General features: G+C 45.1%; 1 protein-coding gene across 1 annotated transcript in view; it reads left to right on the top strand.

Annotated features, from left to right (window-relative positions):
• epha10 (EPH receptor A10) overlaps positions 1 to 23,861 on the top strand; it is a 497,371-nt gene that overhangs the window by 453,803 nt on the left and 19,707 nt on the right. The window contains exons 11-13 of the mRNA XM_033045476.1: positions 3,027 to 3,212; positions 8,928 to 8,989; positions 20,628 to 20,831. Of these exons, the coding sequence (XP_032901367.1) occupies positions 3,027 to 3,212; positions 8,928 to 8,989; positions 20,628 to 20,831 (452 nt within the window). The remainder of the gene's footprint in view (positions 1 to 3,026; positions 3,213 to 8,927; positions 8,990 to 20,627; positions 20,832 to 23,861) is intronic.

The raw sequence follows: 23,861 nt of genomic DNA on the forward strand, positions 1-23,861 counted from the left end.
TATCATTAGCAAGTGCAGGCAGTGCCTCCGAATAGGTTTTGAGTACCGTACTGATATTGTTTAGATAGCTTCTTAGCTTTCAGAGTTTAGAATTGTGTACTAATGTCTTGTGGACAAATTTGCAACTGCATTTAACGGTTTGCAGCTCTGTAAATTGCAAGGATTTAAGCAGACAAATTAATGGGCATCCAGATAGTTACTGTGATAATGGACCAGGGATTACTGCTAGATGCTTGTGTTGGTAATCTCACTTGATTTATACCAATTACCTTTTGAAAGCCAACCAAAACCACAGTAGGAAAGGAACCCAATCAGGACTATTTTGTTTACTGAAACCCACACAAAGTACCACTACATGTTGTGAATATTTCTATATATAAATCCAGTTCATTTAGAGTTCTCATACATTTAAAATGTAGTCTAATCCTACTTAAATCAGAATTCTAGCTGTGCACGTAAAATGTATCTGTTCATATCAGTGTGATTTCAAAATAAGCCAGGTAAAACATACTTCTGAAAGTTCTTCACGTTATTAGTTCCAATCTTCTCCTTGTTGCATTTTATTTTTGTGTTTTGAACACGAGGGGATATTTCTCTGTGAAAGAGCGGTGAAATATTTCTCTTCTAGAGCACCGCAAATTGACACTTGATAAGTGTCGGAAGAAACTGCAGATGCTGGTTTACACCAAAGATAGACACAAAAAGATTGAGTAAAGGGGCTGTCCCACTTGGGCGACCTAATCCGCGAGTTAGGAAGTGTTTTCGACCTTCAAGCTCGAGGACACTCGCCTGGAAAGCCTCGAGCTGGATCGAACGTCCGCGTTGAAACCGCGAGCTGGATCGACCGACCGCGCACACACCCACACACACACACACACACACACACACACACACACACACACACACACACACACACACACACACACACACACACACACACACACAAACACATCGCAAAGGGGGCCAGGGAAAGCGGGGGAGCGCTGTCTGAAATTCACACCCGCGATGAAGAGGAAGGTAAAACGACTGCACAGTAACAGTTAGTCCTTCAGAGAGAAGGGGGGGGGGGGGGGGGAGTGAAGGGGGCGAGAAGGGGGGGGAAGGAGGGGAGATGGGGAGAGAAGGGGGGGAGATGGAGGGGGGACACTTATAAGAAGTATAATAAGGTTTAGCGGGCATTTTACCTACCGGTATGTTTTCCTTGGTCCTGAAAACTCCGATGAGCCAATCAAAATGCCCGGTCAGCGAAGGAGATTGCCTACGGCTGCCCTCGACTGCCTGTAACTACATAGCGACCCCACTCCACTGCACTACGAGTTCAAAAGAACCATGACGACCAAATTTTACTCACGGAAAATTTATCAACATGCTGAAAAAATTTCCACGACCTAGCTGAGGCCACGAGTATTCGGGAACTTCCCTCGAGCATGAAGGAGAGTTCCAGCAACCTCATAGGACCTCCTAGGACCACGTGTCGACCATGCTGCGAGATTGAAGGTCGAAGACACTCTTCTAAACGTGCAGATTAGGTCGCCGCAGTGGGACAGCCCCTTAACTCAGCGGGACAGGCGGCATCTCTGGATAGAATGAATGGGTGACGTTTCGGGTCAAGACCCTTCTTCAGATCCATCTGAAGAAGGGTCTCGACCCAAAACATCACCCATTCCTTCTCTCCAGAGATGCTGCCTGTCCCGCTGAGTTACTCCAGCTTTTTGTGTCTAACTTCGACACGTGATAAGTGTTAGTCCCCTTCATTCATTAAAATGCGACAAGCAATCTCTTCCACCAAAGCAATTCACGGCAACGTGTCCCTGTAACCAAATAACTAGAAAAATGATATCCCCTTTTCCCCAAAATAATGGGGCCAATCTCATGTCCAGAAATGTACAATACGATCCATTCATCCCTCCCCTTCCTCCGCAAGTAATCAATCAATTCTCCGGCAATTTTCATTTTATTCATTTTCTACAACATGTGCTTCACTGGCAAGGTCAGCATCGATGGCCCATGTCTCAATTTCCATGCCCTGATTATAGTGGGGGGAGAGCCTCTTTGAATCACTGACGTCCTTCCAGTGAAGGTGGTCCCATGGTGCGTTGGACAGTGAGTTCCAGAAGTTAAATTCAATGATAACGAGGGAATAACGATGCATTTTCAAGTGTGACCGGGAGTAAAATCTACTGGTGGTGGTGTTTCCATGTAACTTGTTCCGACTTGGTGGCTACAGGCATCAGAGATGCTGTTGGTGAAGCCACGATGACCAACTGCATTGTCAATGGCCACAGTATGCTGGTGGTGGAACGAAAGAATGTTTAGGAAGGAGGGGGTTGCCAATCAATGGGGCTGGGCTGGGCTTCTGAAGTGTGGTTGGAGATTAACTCATTTAGCCAAGTAGAGACCATTCCTTTATGTTGTTCCTTGTGGATGGTGGAAATGCTTTGGGGTGTCGGGAGGTGAGAGCAAGGTGACAGCTTCTCTCTTAACACAAAGAAGTAGAAACAGACAGAGGGATATTCCCTATTCCTTGTCAAACTGTACATTCTGATATCTCTCAATCTATCTTCTCTCTCTCTTTCACTCTCCTCCCTCTATCTCTCACTCCCTCTCCCTCTTTATCCCCCTGTTTCATCCTCCGTCACTCTCCCCATCCCTCTGTCTATCTCACTCACTCTCTTTCGCCCTCTATCTGTTTCTCTCTCCTTCTCTCTTCCACTCTCTCTCTCATACACACTCACACTCTCACTGTCACACACACTCACATACTCACACACATTCACATACTCACACACACACTCAGGCTCACACACACACACTCACGCCCATGCTCACACTCTCACACACGCATGCCCACACTCACATTAACTCGCTCACGCTCACACTCACACTTACACACACTCATGGACCCGTGGCCACACTAACTCCTCTTGCACCCCAAGGCCTCACTAAGATGTAGCTACAAGCTACTGTGTCTACATGAAGAAGGGAGATGGGTGCAGCAATGTAACTGTGTTTGTTGTCTCCTGCAGGGGAGTTTGGGGAGGTTTGCAGAGGATGCCTGAAGCTGCCCAGTAAGAGGGATCTCCCTGTGGCCATCAAAACTCTGAAGGTTGGCTGCTCAGAGAAACAGAAGCGCACCTTCCTGTCAGAAGCAAGTATAATGGGGCAGTTTGACCACTCAAACGTCATCCGTCTCGAAGGAGTCATTACAAGAGGTAGGCATGCCGAGCAAATTCATTTATTATTGCAACATTTTCAGTCACTAGGTACATATCTAAAACTAAATCTACAAAATATATATATTTTTTAATAAATCTCAGTTAAAATATTGTCCAGTTTTCCTACATTATGTGTATTTAACTATAGAAATGTCCAAATGTTAGAATCGAGTTATTTGAATAATGGCTGATGGTTTTGTTGTACTGTATGTTTTTCTCCTAGCGCTGGGTAAACTAAGTAGATATCTAAATATATCTTGTGTGTGAATACACACCTGTTTCACTGGATTTACTGCTGTTGAACAAAATGTTTAATTGTCCCTTCCAACGGCGATGTTGTGCCTCAGTCCCCACGTATAGGTGACGATTTGGGTCGAGACCCTTCTTCAGACGGTAAGTCTGATGAAGGATCTCAACCCAAACTGTCAGCTATTCTTCTCTCCAGAGATGCTGTCTGACCCACTGAGTTACCCCAGCATTTAGTGTCTATCTTCGGTATAAATCAGCATCTGCAGTCCCTTCCTACACACTTTTGGCAGCCATGCTATTCTTAGTCTACATCCCTGCATCTCGAAAGCCTTATGCTTCCTGAGTTGCCGTCCACCCACCCACCCTGAAAATTTTGGGTTGTCTCCCCTAAGGTACAATAGTGTGAAAACGCACACCACCAGATGCAGGGACAGTTTCTTCCCAGCTGTTATCAGACAACTGAATCATCCTACCACAACCAGAGAGCAGTGCTTAACTACTATCTACCTCTTTGGTGACCCGCAGATGATCCTTGATCGGCCTTTGCTGGCTTTACCGTGCACTAAACGTTATTCCCTTATCATGTACCGGTACACTGCAAATGGCTCGATTGCAACCATGTATTTTCTTTCTGCTGAATGGATAGCACGCAACAAAAGCTTTTCACTGTTCTTTGGTACACGGTAAACGGAACTGAATTTCCTAATTGGTCCCTCTCAGCTTTGAATACATGTGCTGTTTTGCTGCATTATCATTATCATTATCATAAATTGAATTATGTAGTCATGTGGAAATAAAGGTCAGAGATTGCTGAAAAGAGCAAAGAGAGTGGTTAGGGATGAATTACTCGATATATTTCCAAGGTACCAGCTTTAGAATGATAATTATAGCATCCTAATTGCTACAAGAAGTGTTTAACGTGGACGCAGCCCAGACCATCGCACTAACCAACCTCCCTTCCCCTGACTCCATTTGCACCTCAAGCTGCCTTGGCAAGGCCAGCAGCAGTATCAAGGATGAGTTGCACCCCAGCCACTCCCTCTTCTCCCCTCTCCCGTCAGGCAAGAGGTACAGAAGTGTGAAAACGCACACCTCCAGATTCAGGGGCAGTGTCTTCCCAGCAGTTATCAGGCAACTGAACCATCCTATCACCACTATAGAGCAGTCCAGAGTTGCCAGCTACCTCATTGGAGACCCTCGGACTATCTTTGATCGGACTTTACTGGACTTTATCTTGCACTAAACGTTATTTATGTTATTTCCTTTATAATGTATGTACACTGACGATGGCTCGATTGTAATTGTGTATTGTCTTTCTGTTGACTAGATAGCATGCAACAAAAACTTTTCACTCGGCCTCAGTACACATGACAATGAACTAAACTCAAAACTCAAACTCAAAATGTAGTAAATGATGCAAAAATGCAAAAATTTAAGGGTAAAAACTCTTCCTACTTAGTCCCTTCTTTTCCCAATGTTATTTATATTGAGTGCAGATTGGCCCCTGTGTTGTCTATTACAATAATGATAGTATCTCAAAAGTGCTCACTTCAATATAAAATACTTAAGAACATTTTTAAAGCACCAAATAAATATAATTGTCATTTTCTCTCAAACTCGGTCCACACTTCCAACATGAAATGTGAATTATTCAGCTCCAAATGGTCTTGGCTTTTGAGAGATGTTTTATGATGCCAGACACAACCCTTCCTCTGAGATTCCTTTGGGTGGAATGGCACGATGGAGGTTCTGTATTTCCATGGGGCAAGGTAGTTAGAATTGGGAACTTAAAGAGGGGAGGTTAAGGGTTGTAAATATTGAATTATCAAACAATACAGCACTGTGCAATTAGGATAGAAACAATGAATTCCCCCATGGGATAGGAAGGTAGAAAAAGGCAGTCAATTAGTTAAATGGAATAGAAACATAGAAACATAGAAAATAGGTGCAGGAGTAGGCCATTCGGCCCTTTGAGCCTGCACCGCCATTCGATATGATCATGGCTGATCATCCAACTCAGTATCCCATCCCTGCCTTCTCTCCATACCCCCTGATCCCTTTAGCCACAAGGGCCACATCTAACTCCCTCTTAAATATAGCCAATGAACTGGCCTCAACTACCTTCTGCGGCAGAGAATTCCACAGACACCACTCTCTGTGTAAAAAATGATTTTCTCATCTAGGTCCTAAAAGACTTCCCTCTTATCCTTAAACTGTGACCCCCTAGTTCTGGACTTCCCCAACATCGGGAATAATCTTCCTGCATCTAGCCTGTCCAACCCCTTAAGAATTTTGTAAGTTTCTATAAGATCCCCCCTCAATCTTCTAAATTCTAGCGTGTACAAGCCGAATAGTTAAATATCACTGTTTAAGAAGGAACTGCAGATGGTGGGAAATCGAAGGTACACAAACATGCTGGAGAAACTCAGCGGGTGCAGCAGCATCTATGGAGCGAAGGAGATAGGCAACCTCCAGTTAAATATCACTAAGTGCTACACATATTAAATACACTGAGCCACTCAATAAACTGTCCTAAGCAGGTTTTAAAGGAAATTAATGACACATTGGGATACCACAATGTTTCCCACACCACCTTTACATCACCTTCACAGCAATATATTTTTATAGTTCCCCCTCCATTGCTATGAAGTATGCTTATAATAACCTTCTCATTTATTCTGATTATCAACATTTTCTTGTTGACATTAAAGTAAATGATAAAGAAGAACTTTAAAACACACCACAAAGATCGGGCAAGGCAATCAAGGCTTTATTTGAGAGCACTAAATACAGTGGCCGATGGGAACAGTCAAACCAGTCTGTTCACTGAATAAAGATTCATGTGATCTTTGATACGGTTTTCTCACTTTGTTTATTTACACTATTAACCTGAACAGATTCCACACAGGTACTCACGCATTCCTCTTCCTCAGAGTGTTCTAACAAAGACTATAAATCATGCCCCTCCAACTGACATACATCCACGTTCCCGGGTTTGTCTTTCAAAACCACCCCCCAAAGCAGCTAACCAATTGTACTGATAGCCTTTGACCTCCTTTTTTACGATGTTATTCTTTTACACAGTAGACTGCTGTTTTTTTAGGCTTGAAAACTCCACTGGCAATCCCTGCAGTGTTAATTGTTTCAGAATTCATGTTAGTCAACTGTGCAAAAAAGGAATGAGTTGCTAAAGCATATCACCAGTTCTGGCCGAGAAGAAAGACAATTAAGGACAAACAATAACGATACAGAGTCTTTCTCGCAGGGGAGGGGAATCAAGAACCGAGGGCGTAGGTTTAAGATGAGAGGGGAAAGACTTAATAGGAACCTGAGGGATATCTTTTTCTGGCAGAATATGGTGGGCATGTGGAACAAGTTGCCAGAGGAGGTACAGCAGTTGGGGCAGGTATAATCAATCAGCAGCATTTGAAAGGCACTTGGACAGGTACATTCGTAGGAAAGGTTCAGAGGCATATGGGTCAAATATGGCAAATGGGACTAGCTTAGATGGGGCTCTTAGTTGGCATGGCCGCGTTGGGTTGAAGTGCCTGCTTCTGTGCTGTATGACTCTATGACGCAAATGTATATTCAGGGAAGAAAGATTGTTCATTCATACGCTGCCTTCTTTTTAAATTCAAGTCATTCCAAAATGTTTCTTTCAGCCAGTTCAGTAGCTTTTCATTTGTAATTACTCCAGGAAGCATGAAAGTAATTTTGCCATATCCTCTACATATAAGGTGGGGTAACTGCCAGCTAGAACGCTTGGGTGAGATGCACTGTGTTCATCAGTGACAGGAGATCCAGACATATAACATTTCAATGGACAGAGTGAAGTAGAGCCTTAGATTCTAGAGTCTAAAGGGCCTGTCCCACTTACGCGATGTTTTGGGCGACTTGCCGGCACCCATCATAGTCACTGCAGGTCACCGAAAATGTTCAAAACATTGAAAATCCAGCAGGGACCAGAAAAAGGCACGACTCTTTGGGCGACTACTCACAGCCATACAGGCGTCAAGTGTCGACATGCCGTGGAGTGACACCTGTATGGCCGTGAGTAGTTGCCCAAAGAGTCGTACCTTTTTCTGGTCGCCACTGGATATTCAATGTTTTGAAATTTTTCGGCGACCTGCTGCGACTATGACGGGTGCGGGCAAGTCACCCAAAAAATCACATAAGTGGGACAGGCCCTTTAGAGTTTCATCGCACAGATACAGGAAACTGCCCCTTCACATCCATGCTGACCTTTTGCTCCTCTACACTAATCCCATTTGCCTGCATTTGGACCATATCCTTCTGCCTATTAACCAGTGTGGCTTAATGCCTCTTAAGCACAGTGATTGTATCTGCTTCCACCTAGCAGTGCATTCCAGATATCAACCACTAACCAGGCAAAAAAACTTACACCTAAGAGCCCCCTTAAAAGTATTTCTTGTCACCTTAAAACTATGCCCTTTTGTTATTAATGCACGTACTGTGGGGAACAAAGATCTCGACTATCTGCCATATCTGTTATACTCGGATCTCTGGAGTCACTCTGAACTCAATTGCATCACTATACAAGGTTTAGAACTATGAAGATCTCCCTCCAGCTGTAATTTGAGCCATTCATTCTGACGGAGTCAAGAATGCTGCCTTTGAAGAGTTAGATTAGAAACATAGAAACATAGAAAAATAGGTGCAGGAGAAGGCCATTTGGCCCTTCGAGCCAGCACTGCCATTCAATATGATCATGGCTGCTCATGCAAGATCAGTACCCTATTCCATCTTTTCCCCATACCCCTTGATCCCGTTGATTACCCATCATCCTAAAACCATCAACAAATGCAGGAGACTTTATCATCATCACATATCAATACATCCCACATCAGTCGATGTTTTATCTTCTATGATTTTAAATCTGTACTGAATGCACTTAGGTATCCTGAGCCTAGTGAAGGTCAATTGTGTGTATGGTCCAAAGGCCAAATGTAATAAGTAAAAAATAAATCTTTGCAGGTTTAGGTGTTGGTATTTTATCGTCATGTGCATGGAAGTACAGTGAAAAGCTTTATTTTGCATGCTCAAATCAAATAATACTATATATAAATACAATCAAGCCAAACTCAGGTACAATAGGTGGAGCAAAGGGGAAGATACAGAGTGCAGAATGTAGTTCTCAGCATTGTAGCCCACCAGCTCAATAGACAGAGTCCATTGTCCGCCATGGGGTGGAGGTGAATCGGACTGCACCCTGGGTTTTATAATAAGCTGTAAAGACACAATGTACAACACATTGGAATTCACCCGGTTTGTCTTTATTTGGCTTTGTAGCTTTAAACTAGTATAATGATGCAATTGAGTTCAGGCTGAACCCTGCAATTTGTAACTGTAAAATAAGTACACTGTTCAATAAGTACACATTTTCATTATATACTGTGCAGTGCTCCATAATCAGCTGTTAACCCTCTAATTTCCTATTTGCAGGTAAACCCATGATGATTGTAATTGAATACATGGGTAACGCAGTATTGGACTCCTTCCTGAGGGTAAATCATTTATTTTACTTGAATAACTTCTTCATGGTTGGTCTCAGGTCAGGCTGCAGACCCTAATACTTTGTGTTAATGAGACGTTCCACACCTCCAATGTACTGAAGAAAGAACAGGTAGCTGCAGACTGATTCCTGCCCAAGGGAATGGAGGAAGAAGGTGGCATCCCTGGCTACCTCTTGCCAACCTCCCAGCACATGGTTCTCAATACCAAGTACCTTGAAAGATGCACGGATGTTCAGCTGGTAGTGGCTGAGGCATGCGATCCTGGCTTACTGAGCCCACTGCTTTCACAATAACAGCAATGCTGCAGCAAACCTAAGTGCCCCGGCGTCACTAAGAGGAAATTCTGAAGCCTCTTTGCAACATGATTATTATTAGTATCCTTTGCTGGAAGAATCGTTGCATTGATATTGGGTGTTCGGCAACAGTCCTATTCCCTTCCTTGCGAGATCTTCCATTTGTCTGTAAATGTATTGACAACAGCATCGAAACTCAGGCACTTCTAGAGTACTGGAATGTTGATTAGTGGCCAACCTTCAACGTTTCAATCCCATTGGAGAGTCTTGGGAACCATGACCATGGACATCAGAACAGAACCACGCCTGGTCTAACGTATCTAACTTCCACACAAGGGCATCTTAATGCACACACCACAGGACAGGCAGCAACTCTGGAGAGAAGGGTCTCGACTCGAAACGTCACCCATTCCTTCTCTCCAGATATGCTGCCGGTCCCGCTGAGTTACTCCAGCATTTTGTGTCTATCTTCGGTGTAGACCAGTTTCTTCCTACAATAATGCATACACCACTTAGATTCACGACTCAAGTTTCGAGCTGAAAACAGATCATATTTTTATATCTTCTTACAACACAGAAGAATGCCATTGAGCCTGTCCTAGAGCTCAGAGCATTCCTATCAGACCTATTCCCATGACTTAAGGGCCTGTCCCACTTGGGCGTCATTTGCGCGTCACGCAGGTAGCGCACGAGGATTTTGAGCATCCCAAAATCCTGGGGCGCCACGTGCTACCGCTCGTCACCACATACGCCACCATCCCTCCCCACGCTCCATGCGTGCCAACCAATTTTTAGGATGTCACGTAAATGACACCCAAGTGGGACAGGCCCTTTATTTTCTTGTATCCTGTTCCCTCGCGCTTATCATAGAACATAGAACAGTCTACAGAAAGGGCCTGACCTAAAACATCCCATGTCCATGTTCTCCAGAGATGCTGCCTGACCTGCTGAGTTACTGCGGCACTTTGTATATTTTTTTCTTTTAAACCTGCATCTGCAGTTCCTTGTGTCTACATAGAACAACACCTCACAAGAACAGATACTTTGGCCATGATGTCCATGCTAAACATGATGCTCCACACCACTCCATGCATATGCACGCATTCATTCATTCAATCAGGGTAAAGAAGAAAATGTCCAGAGGCGATCTGAGAAAGGACTTGGACTTTTGATTTTACTTTGGACCTTAGAGATACAGAGTGGAAACAGGCCCTTCAGCCCAACAATTCCATGCCGACCAGCGATCACTCCATACACTAACTCTATCCTACACACTAGGGACAATTTACAATTTTAATAAGCCCAATTAACTACAAACCTGTACGTCTTTGTAGTGTGGGAGGAAACCGGAGGACCCGGAGATAATCCAAACAGGCACGGGAGAACATACAACTCCGTATAGACAATGGATGTCTGTGGAATTCTCTGCCTCAGAAGGCGGTGGAGGCTGGTTCTATGGATGCTTTCAAGAGAGAGTTAGATAGAGCTCTTAAAGATAGCGGAGTCAAGGGATATGGGGAGAAGGCAGGAACGGAGTACTAATTGTGGATGATCAGCCATGATCACATTGAATGGCAGTGCTGGCTCGAAGGGCCAAATGGCCTACTCCTGCACCTATTGTCTATTGTCTATTATCACCCATAGTCAAGAGCAAACTCGGGTCTCTGGTGCTGTAAGGCACTAACTACCGCTGCGCTACCATCCCTATGGGCTTGTAACCAGAGAATGGTTGGAATCTGAAATCCGCTGCTTGAGGGGCTGATAAAGAAAGCCATTCACACGTAAATGTGAATCACTTGGACTTGCCATAAAAAACTATGGACCGGGTTTTTCTGTAATGGATAGTCAGCAGGAAGAACCATATCTCTAGCTCTCTCGTACTTACACTGTTTGTGCCTCAGAGCAAATTTGCGAAGCTAATGTCAGTGTTTTGGGGCTGCACAGGGCCAGCGATCTGGGTTTGATTCCAACACGCTGCCTTCCCCATGGAGTGTGAACGTTCTCCTGGTGACCCTGTGGGTTTAGTTTAGTTTAGTTTAGAAATACAACACGGAAACAGGCCCTTCGGCCTAGACAGTCAATAGACAATAGACAATAGGTGCAGGAGCAGGCCATTCGGCATTTCGATCCAGCCATTCAATGTGATCATGGCTGATCATCTACAATCAGTACCTCGTTCCTGCCTTCTCCCCATATCCTTTCACTCCGCTATCTAAGACCTTTATCTAACTCTCTCTTGAAATAATCCACTATACTCTTCCTGACTTCCCTTGACAGCCACGGTCCCCCCTAACTCCCTTTGGAATCTTTCTTCCTCTTTGGAATGAACCGATCCTGCACCTTCTGCATTATTCCCAGAAATACCTGCCATTGTTGTTCCACTGTCATCCCTGCTAGGGTCTCTTTCCAGTCAACTTTGGCCAGCTCTTCCCTCATGCCTCCATAGTCAACTTGCCCCCTATATCTAGGCTACTGTTTGGGGGCCTGTAGATAATCCCATTAGGGTCTTTTTACCCTCACAATTCCTCAGTTCTATCCATACTGACTCCACATCTCCTGATTCTATGTCACCCCTCGCAAGGGACTGAATTTAATTCCTCACCAATGGCTACCCCACCCCCTCTGCCCACCTGTCTGTCTTTTGGATAAGACGTGTACCCCTGAATATTCAGTTCCCAGCCCTGGTCCTCTTGCAGCCATGTCTCTGTAATTCCCACAACATCAAACTTGCCAATATCTAACTGAGCTTCAAGCTCATCCACTTTATTTCTTATACTTTACGCATTCATATACAACACTTTAACTTCAGTATTCACTTCTCCTCTCACTCCGGTCACTATTGGCCCTGACCTTACTCTCTTATCCCTTCCTGAACTTTCCTTCCCATTAATTCGGGAGTCTTTTGTAACTTTTCCTGTACTCACTTCCCGTTTAACTCCATCTTTATACTCCTAATTTGTCAACCCCTCCCCCCCGCTATTTAGTTTAAACCCACGCTAGTGCGCCAACCAGCGATCCCTGCACATTAACACTACACACACACCAAGCCAATTAATCTACAAACCTGTACGTGTTCATAGTGTGGGAGGAAACCGAAGATTTCTGAGAAAACCCACGCAGGTCACGGGGAGAACATACAAACTCCGTACAGACCGCACCCATATTCAGGATCGAACCTGGGTCCCTGGCGCTGTAAGGCAGTAGCTCTACCGTTGTGCCATTGTGCGATCTTCCTGTGACTTAATGGGTGTCTGCCAAGTGCTCCAGTTTCCTCCCACATCCAAAAGACACACTGGTTGCTGGGATAAATGGCTTCCGTAAAGGAAGAGTTGGTGTAAGTGTGAGGTAGGATAATCTGGGGGAAAGTTAGAGTCATAGAGCACAGAAACAGGACCTAGACCCACAGCGTCCATGATGGTTGTCAAGTATTCATCCATAATAATCTGGTTTCCACCTCATGGTCAATAGGTTTTCATGCCCTGGAGTTTCAAGTGTTTATCCAGATCCTTCACAATAATATGGTACGAGTCTCTGTCTCCACCCGACCTGCAGCAGTATATTCCAAACTCCAACACACCTCTGGGTGAAAACGCTCTTCGTCAGATCCCCTCTCAATCTTTGATTCTTTACCCTGATGGACATGTGGGAGGAAATAGTTTGCAATAGACAATAGGTGCAGGAGGAGGCCATTTGGCCCTTCGAGCCAGCACCGCGATTCAATGTGATCATGGCTGATCATCCCCAATCAGTACCCCGTTCCTGCCTTCTCCCCATATCCCCTGACTCCGCTATCTTTAAGAGCCCTATCTAGCTCTCTCTTGAAAGTATCCAGAGAACTGGCCTCCACCGCCCTCTGAGGCAAAGAATTCCACAGGTGGGAATGGGACTGAAGGGAATATTCAGAGCTGGTATGGAATCAATGGGCTGAGTGGCCACCTCCTGTGTCAAAAGAAGATATGAAAATGTGACGTAGCTCAAGTCTTGAGACACTTTTGGTTTCTCCTGCCTTGCGGATCATTGGATAAGCACTACACTATAAAAGGAGCCACAGTGTATTCAATATATTGAATCTGTCTGGTGTTTGTATTGTGTAGGAACACTGATACTTCCACATGCTGTGTCATTCTGGAGACAACACAAAGTAATGTGTCTCTCAAGGGCAGACTATCGACTGACATCTACAACAAACCTACCGACCCCTACAGTTATGTGGACTACACTTCCTCCCACCCTGCCTCTTGCAAAGACGCTATGCCTTAAGGGCCTGTCCCACGAGCATGCGGCCTGCATGTAGCAAGCGCAACCTAAAGGGACTGTCCCACGAGCATGCGACTGCATGCAGCAAGCGCGACCAAACCAGAAGCGGGGGCCGCGCGGAGGTCGAGTGAGTGACATGAAGTTCGAGCGAAGTCCGCGGGAAGTTCGCACGTGATGTACAGTGTCGAGGCGGTGCGTACGGCGTCGAGGCGGCTGCTGGCCGGCAGGCCGTTGCCGCGCAGAATTTTTGAACACGGTCAGTTTTTCGAGGCCCCGCGTGATGTCGGAACCAGCTCCACACAACTCCATACGGCTCCGGTGATCGAAGTGGGACCGGTCCCGCGAGGCCGTACGGCTCAAGCGACCACGTTAGGTCGCGCTTGCCGCATGGAGTCGCATGCTCGTGGGACAAGCCCTTTAGGTCGCACTTGCCACATGGAGTTGCATGCTCGTGGGACAGGCCCTTTACTCTCAATTCCTCCGTCTCCACTGCATCTGCTTCCAAGATGAGGCTTTCCATATGAGGGCATTCGAGATGTCCTCTTTGTTTAGTAAACATGGTTTCCCACCTGGTGTCCAGATGGGTTCCTCACCCATGTCTCCTCTGTGTCCTGTAGCTCCTCTCTATTTCCCCCTCCACCCAGATGCAACAAGTTCCCCTGGTCCTCACCTTTCACCCTACCTTCCTTCGTGTCAAACGCATCATCCTCTGACATTTCCATCACCTCCAACATGATCCCACCACGAGTGACATCTTCCCATCCCCACCCCTTTCCGCCTTCTGCAGAGACCAGCTCCATCCGCATCTCCTTGGTTCAATCATCCCACCCACACCACCTCCTCCCCAGGTACTTTCCCCAGGATCCAAAGGAGATATAACACCTGTCCCTATACCTCCTCTCTCTGCTCCATCGAGGAACCCCAGGTGAGACAGAGGTTCACATGCACCTCCTCCAACTTGATCAGCCATGATCACATTGAACGGCGGTGCTGGCTCGAAGGGCCGAATGGCCTACTCCTGCACCTATTGTCTGTTGTCCATTGTCTACTCCATTCAGTGTTACCGATGTGGCCTGGTGTTCATTGGCGAGACCAAGCATGGACTCAGTGACTGTTTAGCCAAATACTTATATTCGATCCACCAAGACCTACTGGATCCTCTAGTTGCTAGTTCCATTTTAACTCCCTACCTAATTCTATAACTGACCTTTCTGTCCTGGGCCGCCTCCATTGCTAGAGTGAGACCATGCAAACTGGAGGAACAGCACCTCATATTCCACTTGGGTAGCTTCCAACCCAACGTTAAGAACATTGAATTCCTCAATTTTAGGTAACCTCTACAAATCTCCCCCCGCCCTTTCTCCCCACACTCTTCCTTCACCTTCCCCTGCGCCCCACCTAGACTCACGCCTATTTCTCCCCATCACCCACATTCCTTCCTCTGGCTTCACAATGTGCAACTTTTCAATCCTTTAGTCACAAAGCCTTGCTTTTATCCCTGGCCATTCATCCAACCATCTGCCTATCAAAACCCTGTTGCCTGTATTTACCTATCATTTGTCCTGGCCCTCCTCTCTCCCAGCAATATTTCCCCCCCTCCTTCCCACTGACCACAATCAGTCTGAAGATAGGTCCTGACCTGAAACGTTACCTATCCTCAATGTTCTCCAGAGATGCTGCCTGACCCACTGAGTAACTGGACATACATTGTGTCTTCTCTTATAATCAGTGGCTTACTCTTAAATAAAGTGTGTTTAGCAAGATCTCTCGTGCAATGACTGACTGGATAATCCGTTACCATGCAGTGCAGGAAGGGACGTTAGCCAGCTCTGGAAGGACTCTGCCTTTTTGAGTAAAGCCAAGGCTTGGTTTAACATCTGCTTGTTGATACAAGAGTCACGTCCTCCTTTATGCTCTCTAATGGCATTTGCTTCCCCTCATTAGGCTGAAAGATCATTTCAACAAAGAATCTTGGATCAAGTGTTGACACCATTTGGCAGATTCATTCTTCCTCACTGATGTCTGCTCTTTGTATCACTCAGGCCAAAATATTTCAGGTCCAATTCAGTTTACCTTAAACATCGATAATGCGTGCCAACAGATTGTGAATATACGAAACATGAGCTTTATTTTAGATTTTAATTCAGACTTTAGACATACAGCATGGAAACAGGCCCTTCGGCCCACCAAATCCATGCCGACCCAGCGATCACCCCGTATACTAGCACGATCCTACATACTAGGGACAATTTACAATTTTACCAAAGCCAAGTGTCTTTGGAGTGTGGGAGGAAACCGGGGCACCCAGAGAAAACCCACGCGGTCACAGGGAGAATATACGAACCCCATGCAGACAGCACCCGTAGTGAGGATTGAACCCGGGTCTTTGGCAGTGTAAGGCAACAACTCTACCGCTCCACCATTGTGCCGCCCCTCCTTCTCGTTCTAATTAATTAATTAATTACTTTGACTTGATGCACATTTTTAAAATCTATTTGCCTTTGCACGAAGACCTATCATCTATCATTTAAGGCAACAGAAATCTCAATACGTCAAGATGGCTAGAAACCAGAGTAGACATGGTAATAGCAAATGCTGGAAGCTTGAACGAAAAACAAAGTGCTGGTGGAACTCAGTGGGTCAGGCAGCATCCGTGGAGGGAAACGAACAGATGACGTTTCGGTTCGGGACCTTTCTTCCTTTTGATGGAGTAGAGAGAAGGTAGTTAGTAGAGAGAGAGATGAGGGGAAGGGGTGAAGTAAGACCTATAATTTTACCAAAGCCAGTTAACCTACACACCTGTACGTCTTTGTAGTGTGGAAGGAAACCGGAGCACCTGGAGAAACCCTACGCGATCACAGGGAAAACATACAAACTCCGTACAGACAGCACATGTAGTCAGGATCGAACCCAGGTCTCTGGCACTGTATGGCAGCAACTCTACCGCTGCGCCACCGTGCAGCCCCAAGGCTTGATGAGTTAAATTATGAGGACTGGGGCTGGCGTTCCTTTGAGGAAAACTCCAAAGCAGTTGTTTAAAATGTTAAATGGGGAAGCCATAGAGAAACCATTCCCTCCGTTGAGGGAACCAACAAAGGGGGGAACCAAATGAAGGGGAGGGGGCATTACATTTGAGGTGAGTTGCTCTAAACAAAAATGGAAATCAGCAAAATGGGCAGAAGCATCTGAAGTGGAGCACAGAGGGAGAAGGGAGACGTTTGGGATGAATAATGCAGAATAGAATTACTCAATGGACATTCTACCAAATAGAACATAGAATAGTACAGCATAGAATAGGCCCTCGGCCCACAATACCCCTGCCGAACATGGTGCCAGGTTAAACTAATCTAATTTGCCTATACATTATCCATATCACTCCATTCTCTGCATATCCTTGTCCCTATCTAAAATCCTCTTAAACGCCACTGTCATGTCTGCCCCTGACCCCCCACCCCTCCCCCCCCACCCCCCTGCAGTGTGTTCTATGCACCCACCACTCTGTAAAAAAACCTGCCCCGCACATCTCCTTTAAACTTTACTCCTGTCACCAAAAAGGGCCTGTCCCACTTTCACGACCTAATTCATGAGATTTTTCATCAGGCTAGAAAAAACGCCGCAACCTACTTGATGTCACGAGTACCTACGACTAGCATCAAGGCCTGCTACGACCTACCTACGACCTCCTACGACCTCGTGGTGACCATGCTGCGAGTATGAGTCAAGGGCAAACTCGGCAGAGATGAATTAGGTCGTGAAAGTGGGACAGGCCCTTCAATCTACATATAGATTGGGTGAATCAAAGCAGGGGTGCTGAGGAAGAGGATTTCTTAGAATGTATCCGGGATAGTTTTCTAAACCAGCATGTAGAGGAACCAACGAGAGAGCAGGCTAGACTGGGTATTGAGTAATGAGGAAGGGTTAGTTAGCAGTCTTGTTGTGCGTGGCCCCTTGGGCAAGAGTGACCATAATATGGTTGAGTTCTTCATTAGGATGGAGAGTGACATGGTTAATTCAGAAACAATGGTTCTGAACTTAAAGAAAGGTAAGTTTGAGGGTATGAGACGTGAATTGGCCAAGATTGACTGGCAATTAATTCTTAAAGGGTTGACGGTGGATATGCAATGGAAGGCATTTAAAAACTGCATGGATGAACTACAACAATTGTTCATCCCACTTTGGCAAAATAATAAATCAGGGAAGGTAGTGCATCCGTGGATAACAAGGGAAATCAGGGATAGTATCAAAGCAAAAGATGAAGCGTACAAAATTAGCCAGAAAAATCAGCCTACCAGAGGACTGGGAGAAATTCAGAGACCAGCAGAGGAGGACAAAGGGCTTAATTAGGAAAGGGAAAATAGATTATGAAAGAAAACTGGCAGGGAACATAAAAACTGACTGCAAAAGTTTTTATAGATATGTGAAGAGAAAGAGATTAGTTAAAACAAATGTAGGTCCCTTGCAGTCAGAAACAGGTGAATTTATCATGGGGAACAAGGACATGGTGGACCAATTGAATAACTACTTTGGTTCCGTCTTCACTAAGGAAGACATAAATAATCTGCCGGAAATAGCAGGTCAAATGAGATGGAGGAACTGAGTGAAATCCAGGTTAGCCGGGAAGTGGTGTTAGGTAAATTGAATGGATTAAAGGCCTATAAATCCCCAGGGCCAGATAGGCTGCATCCCAGAGTACTTAAGGAAGTAGCTCCAGAAATAGTGGATGCATTAGTGATAATTTTTCAAAACTCTTTAGATTCTGGAGTAGTTCCTGAGGATTGGAGGGTAGCTAATGTAACCCCACTTTAAAAAAAGTGAGGGAGAGAGAAAACGGGGAATTACAGACCAGTTAGTCTAACATCGGTAATGGGGAAACTGCTAGAGTCAGTTATTAAAGATGGGATAGCAGCACATTTGGAAAGTGGTGAAATCATTGGACAAAGTCAGCATGGATTTACGAAAGGTAAATCATGTCTGACGAATCTTATAGAATCTTTCGAGGTTGTAACTAGTAGAGTGGATAAGGGAGAACCAGTGGATGTGTTATATCTGGACTTTCAGAAGGCTTTTGACAAGGTCCCACATAAGAGATTAGTATACAAACTTAAAGCACACGGTATTGGGGGTTCAGTATTGATGTGGATAGAGAACTGGCTGACAAACAGGAAGCAAAGAGTAGGAGTAAACAGGTCCTTTTCAGAATGGCAGGCAGTGACTAGTAGGGTTACGCAAGGCTCAGTGCTGGGACCCCAGCTATTTACAATATATATTAATGATTTGGACGAGGGAATTGAATGCAACATCTCCAAGTTTGCGGATGACACTAAGCTGGGGGGCAGTGTTAGCTGTGAGGAGGATGCTTGGAGGCTGCAAGGTGACGGATAGGCTGGGTGAGTGGGCTAATGCATGGCCAGAGGGTATGGAGAGAAGGCAGGTACGGGATACTGAGTTGGATGATCAGCCATGATCATATTGAATGGCGGTGCAGGCTCGAAGGGCCGAATGGCCTACTCCTGCACCTATTTTCTATGTTTCTACGTTTAAGCTATACGTTCTCGTCTCTGACGTTTCCACCCTGGGACAGTGATTCTGACTGTCTACGCCATCTATGTCTCCCATAATTGTACATGCTCCTCTCCAATATGTTTTCCCCTCAGCCCTGAAGATTAATCGCCTATACTCCGTACAGACAGCACCCGTAGTCAGGATCAAAACAAGGTCTTGTGCTGAAAAAACTTCACGAGTTACCGCGTTTCCCGAGTACCTGCCGTTAGAATTATGAGCCGCTACGAGACATCCACAGGCTCCGACGTTGCCGCTACGTACATTCTACGTACTTACCACGAGTTTGATTTTTTTTAAACTCGGGAAAGCTCTTGAATTACCTCGTACAGTGGGACAGGCCCTTTAGTCTGATGAAAGTTCTCGATCTGAAACATCATTAATACCACTGGGCGGTTTACTGTCAAGCGAAATATGAGGTGCTGTTCCTCCAATTTGTGTGTAGCCTCACTCTGACAGTGGAGGAGGTCAAGGACAGAAATGTCAGTAATGGAATGGGAAGGCGTTAATATATAGGTCCCTTGCAGTTAAAATGGGAGTTAAAATATTTGCCAACCTGGAGATCAATTCTGTCCAAAATGTTGCCACAGGCAGAAGCTGGTGACAGCAGGTAGCTTCTGCAATTCATCTCCAATTCCAAATAATTTCAATCTATAGGCAGGACAGTGATAATCTGATACACCAGCCTCCAACATGAGGCAGAACCCATAGACTTGCTTAAATGTGTACCAGGAAACACCAGAAGGGCAGCACAGTGGCACAGCGTTAGAGTTGCTGCCTTACAGCACCAGAGACCCGGGTTTGATCCTGACTACAGGTGCTGTCTGTGTGGAGTTTGCACATGTTCCCTGTCACTGCGTGGGTTTTCTCCAGGTGCTCCGGTTTCCCCCCACATTCCAAAGACGTGCAGGTTTGTAGGTTAATTGGCTTCTGTAAATTGTCCTTAATGTGTAGGATAGACCTAGTGTACGGCGATCACTGGTCAGCACCGACTCGCTGGGCCGAAGGGCCTGTTTTCACTCTGTATCTCCAAAACTAAAACTAAAACTAAACCATTACTTTTGCATGTGAACGGTAACACTTTGAGGTGGGCTTGATGTGCCAAGTTCCAAACTTTACTAATAGAGGTACTAAAGTTTCTCATTAGATGTCCCATCCGATCGCTAAATATACTGATTAGTGCATCAGTAAATCTAGCAATTTATTCTAGATTTAATCTGTTCTCTGAATATTAGTGCACCCCAACTGAACATTTGGATGTTACTCAAGAGGTTTAGTTGCTCATTTGATTCATCAGATTAGTGTTGAAAGCATAATGTAAAACTAGCTTCTTAGTTGCTTGAAGAGATTCCATATCACACCATAAAAGCAATTCAGGTTAAATCTCTGGATAATACCAATTAGGAGACAATGTATAATAGATTATGGCAAAATGCAGGCTGTATCTGCTGTGTTCTAGCCATTAATGATGTAGTAATGTAACGTGTATACATCTGAGAAATGATATGTTGTTTCCTCAGAAGAACGAAGGCCAGTTCACAGTTCTGCAGCTGATTGGGATGCTGTGTGGAATAGCGTCTGGGATGAAGTACCTCTCTGAGATGGGCTACGTTCACAAGATGCTGGCAGCCCACAAAATCCTGGTCAACAGCAACTTGGTGTGCAAAGTGTCAGGCTTCAGACAGGCACACGAAGTGAAGGTGGACTCGGTGTTCACCACCATGGTGAGTGGAATAGTGAACCAAGCTGCTGCCCTGCACTCTAAATACACTTACACCCACCATGTCCACTCCATTTCAGCACAGCTCCGAGCAATGCATTCATTATAAAAAGTACTTCTTGTTCACTTTGAAATACAATCAGGATTAACTTCCTAAGAATATAAACAATCCATGGTATTTATTTCAAAGTAAGGAATCACTATTTGTTGTCTTGTTGACATCTGCCATTTTGTGTTCACATATAATTTCTCCTTATGTTAGTACATTAGAGTATAGTGTCGTGGCCTGGACGAGGTCAGGAAAAGGCCAGACGCCCGGCAGGTTCAGAAGTAGTTTAATGAATCATCGTGAACACACAGCGCGCCCGCGAGCAGGACCCGGGCAACCCCCTGGGCAGACAATTGTCCCTGTCCCTCAAGAGCCGAGGGGGATGACCCAAGGAGTGGCCTAACCCCCAGGGACCGCCACAATAGTATATTAAATCTTCAATTACACATGTTTCTTCCGCTCAACTCTTCATTTCTCTCACTTTCTCTCCTGCGCTAGGTCATTTTTCCCTTTCCCTATCTCATTTTTTTCATATCACACCATCTCATCCCATCAAAATCCCTCCTTACTTTTTCCTTCCTCTCATTTACATCATTCCAATGAATACTACGCCGTACTGTGTAGGGATTGGATGAGAAAGTGGGATAGCATAGAACTAGAGCGAATGGAAGATCGATGGTCAGTGTGGACTCGTTGGGCCAAAGGGTCTGTTTCCAGGGGCTGTATCTCAAAACATAATAAACTCCATGAAACCAGTCTGAAGAAGGGTTTTGGCCCGAAACGTCACCTATTTCCTTCGCTCCATAGATGCTGCCTCACCCACTGAGTTTCTCTAGCATTTTTGTCTACCTTCGATTTTCCAGCATCTGCAGTTCCTTCTTAAACATGAACTCCATTAAATTATTTTTTCACTTGTTTGATAAATTGCTGTTACATAAAATTAGCAATATCTATTTTATAAGAATGTTAATAGTTTAGTAAGTAAGTTTATTGGCCAATTATTCACATACAAGGAATTTGCTTTGGTGCTCCGCCCACAAGTAACAACATGACATACAGTGACAGTTACAAATGACTCAGAAAACACTAAACATTAATAATAATAAAACATTAATGACAAAACACCATTGATCAAGCATGTGAACCAACAAAATACCAGATCAAAGGGAGACTACAGATTTTTGGCTGTTGGCAGATTTTTGGCAGATCTCTCTCCCTGAATTCCCAGTCCTAGCCCTGCACTTGTATATTCCTCTGGGTGCTTTGAAATTCACGATATAATGCATCAGACACACAAGACTAAAAGGCTCCTGCATTTTTCAGCAGCAAGCTCATGAACAAAGCTGTCATGACCATACTACAGAAAGTCCCTTTACCTGCTCCAAAGAAATACGGATGTCGGATATCATTTTGGATATTTAATTTCTACATCAACAGAAGCAGCGGCGGATGTTTAGAATGTGCAAACATGAGAAACAGAGGCAGTGCTTTGGCTGCATGTCTTGTTGCAACATTAATGAAGTTCGTGGCTGATCTGGCACTTGCTCTCTTTTCAGCTCGATTCCCAATTCCCTTGGTTCCTTAATGTCTGAAAATCTTTGCAGACTCAGCCTTGAAAATACTCAAAAGGGACTGAGCATCCACAGCCCTCTGGGACAGAGAATTTCAAATGTTTACAAGTCTCTGTGCATGGAAATGTCTTTATGTGTCAATTCAGAGGGTGAATTCTATCTTGAGACTAGTGCCTCATAGTTCTGAACTCCAGCTAAGGTTCGCATGTGGAATACTGTGAGCAATTTTGGGGACTATATCTGACGAAGGATGTGCTGGCTCTGGAGAGGGATCAGAGGAGGTTTACAAGAATGATCCCAGGAGAATGAGTAGGTTAACCTATGATGAGTGTTTGTCGGCACTGGGCCTGTACTCGCTGGAGTTTAGAAGAATGAGGGGAGACCGCATTGAAACATACAGAATAGTGAAAGGCTTGGATAGAGTGGATGTGGAGAGGATGTATCCACTAGTGGGAGAGTCTAGGACTAGAGGTCATAGCCTCAGAATTAAAGGATGTTCTATTAGGAAGGAGATGAGGAAACATTTCTTTAGTCAGAGGGTGGTGAATCTGTGGAATTGTTCGCCACAGAAGGCTGTGGAGGCCAAGTCAGTGGATATTTTAAAGGCAGAGAATCTCGATTAGTACAGGTGTCAGAGGTTATGGGGAGAAGGCAGGAGAATGGGGTTAGGAGGGAGAGATAGATCAGCCATGAATGAATGGCAGATTAGACTTGATGGGCTGAATGGCCTAATTCTACTATTCCTTCTGACCTCATGAGATGTCAGTCTTAAATAGTCATTGAATTCCAACTAAATCCCATTCCAGCTCCTCGTGATGAATTGTATACAAATCTGAAGCAGGTAAGGACATCTATTCTTACTTAGATTGTGTAGAGAGAGAAATTAGATTGTTCAAGCAGTAAGATATCAAATTTAACTTTTGATCAGAAAACACAAAATAAAGTGCAAGAATACAGCATATAATCCTCCAACACTTTCGTCATCTCCAAGGGGATCCCACTACTGGCCACATCTTCCCATATCCACTCCTTTCTGCTTTCCGCAGAGACCATTCCTTCTGCAACTCCCTGGTCAACTCGTCCCTTCCCACCCAAACCACTCCCTCCTCAGGTACTTTCCCCTGCAACCGCAGGAGCTGCAACACCTGTCCCTTTACCTCCCCCCTTGACTCCATCCAAGGATGCCGTCAGTCTTTCAAGGTGAGGCAAAGGTTCACTCCTCCAACCTCATCTACTGTGTCCGCTGTTCCAGGTGTCAACTCCTGCACATCGGTGAGACCAAGCGCAGGCTCGGCGATCGTTTCGCTGAACACCTCAGCTCAGTCCGCCTTAACCTACTTGATCTCCCGGTTGCTCACACTTCAACTCCCCCTCCCATTCCCAATCTGGCCTTTCTGTTCTGGGCCTCCTCCAT

This window comes from Amblyraja radiata, chromosome 27 (assembly GCF_010909765.2).
Source record: "Amblyraja radiata isolate CabotCenter1 chromosome 27, sAmbRad1.1.pri, whole genome shotgun sequence".
Taxonomy (NCBI): domain Eukaryota; kingdom Metazoa; phylum Chordata; class Chondrichthyes; order Rajiformes; family Rajidae; genus Amblyraja; species Amblyraja radiata.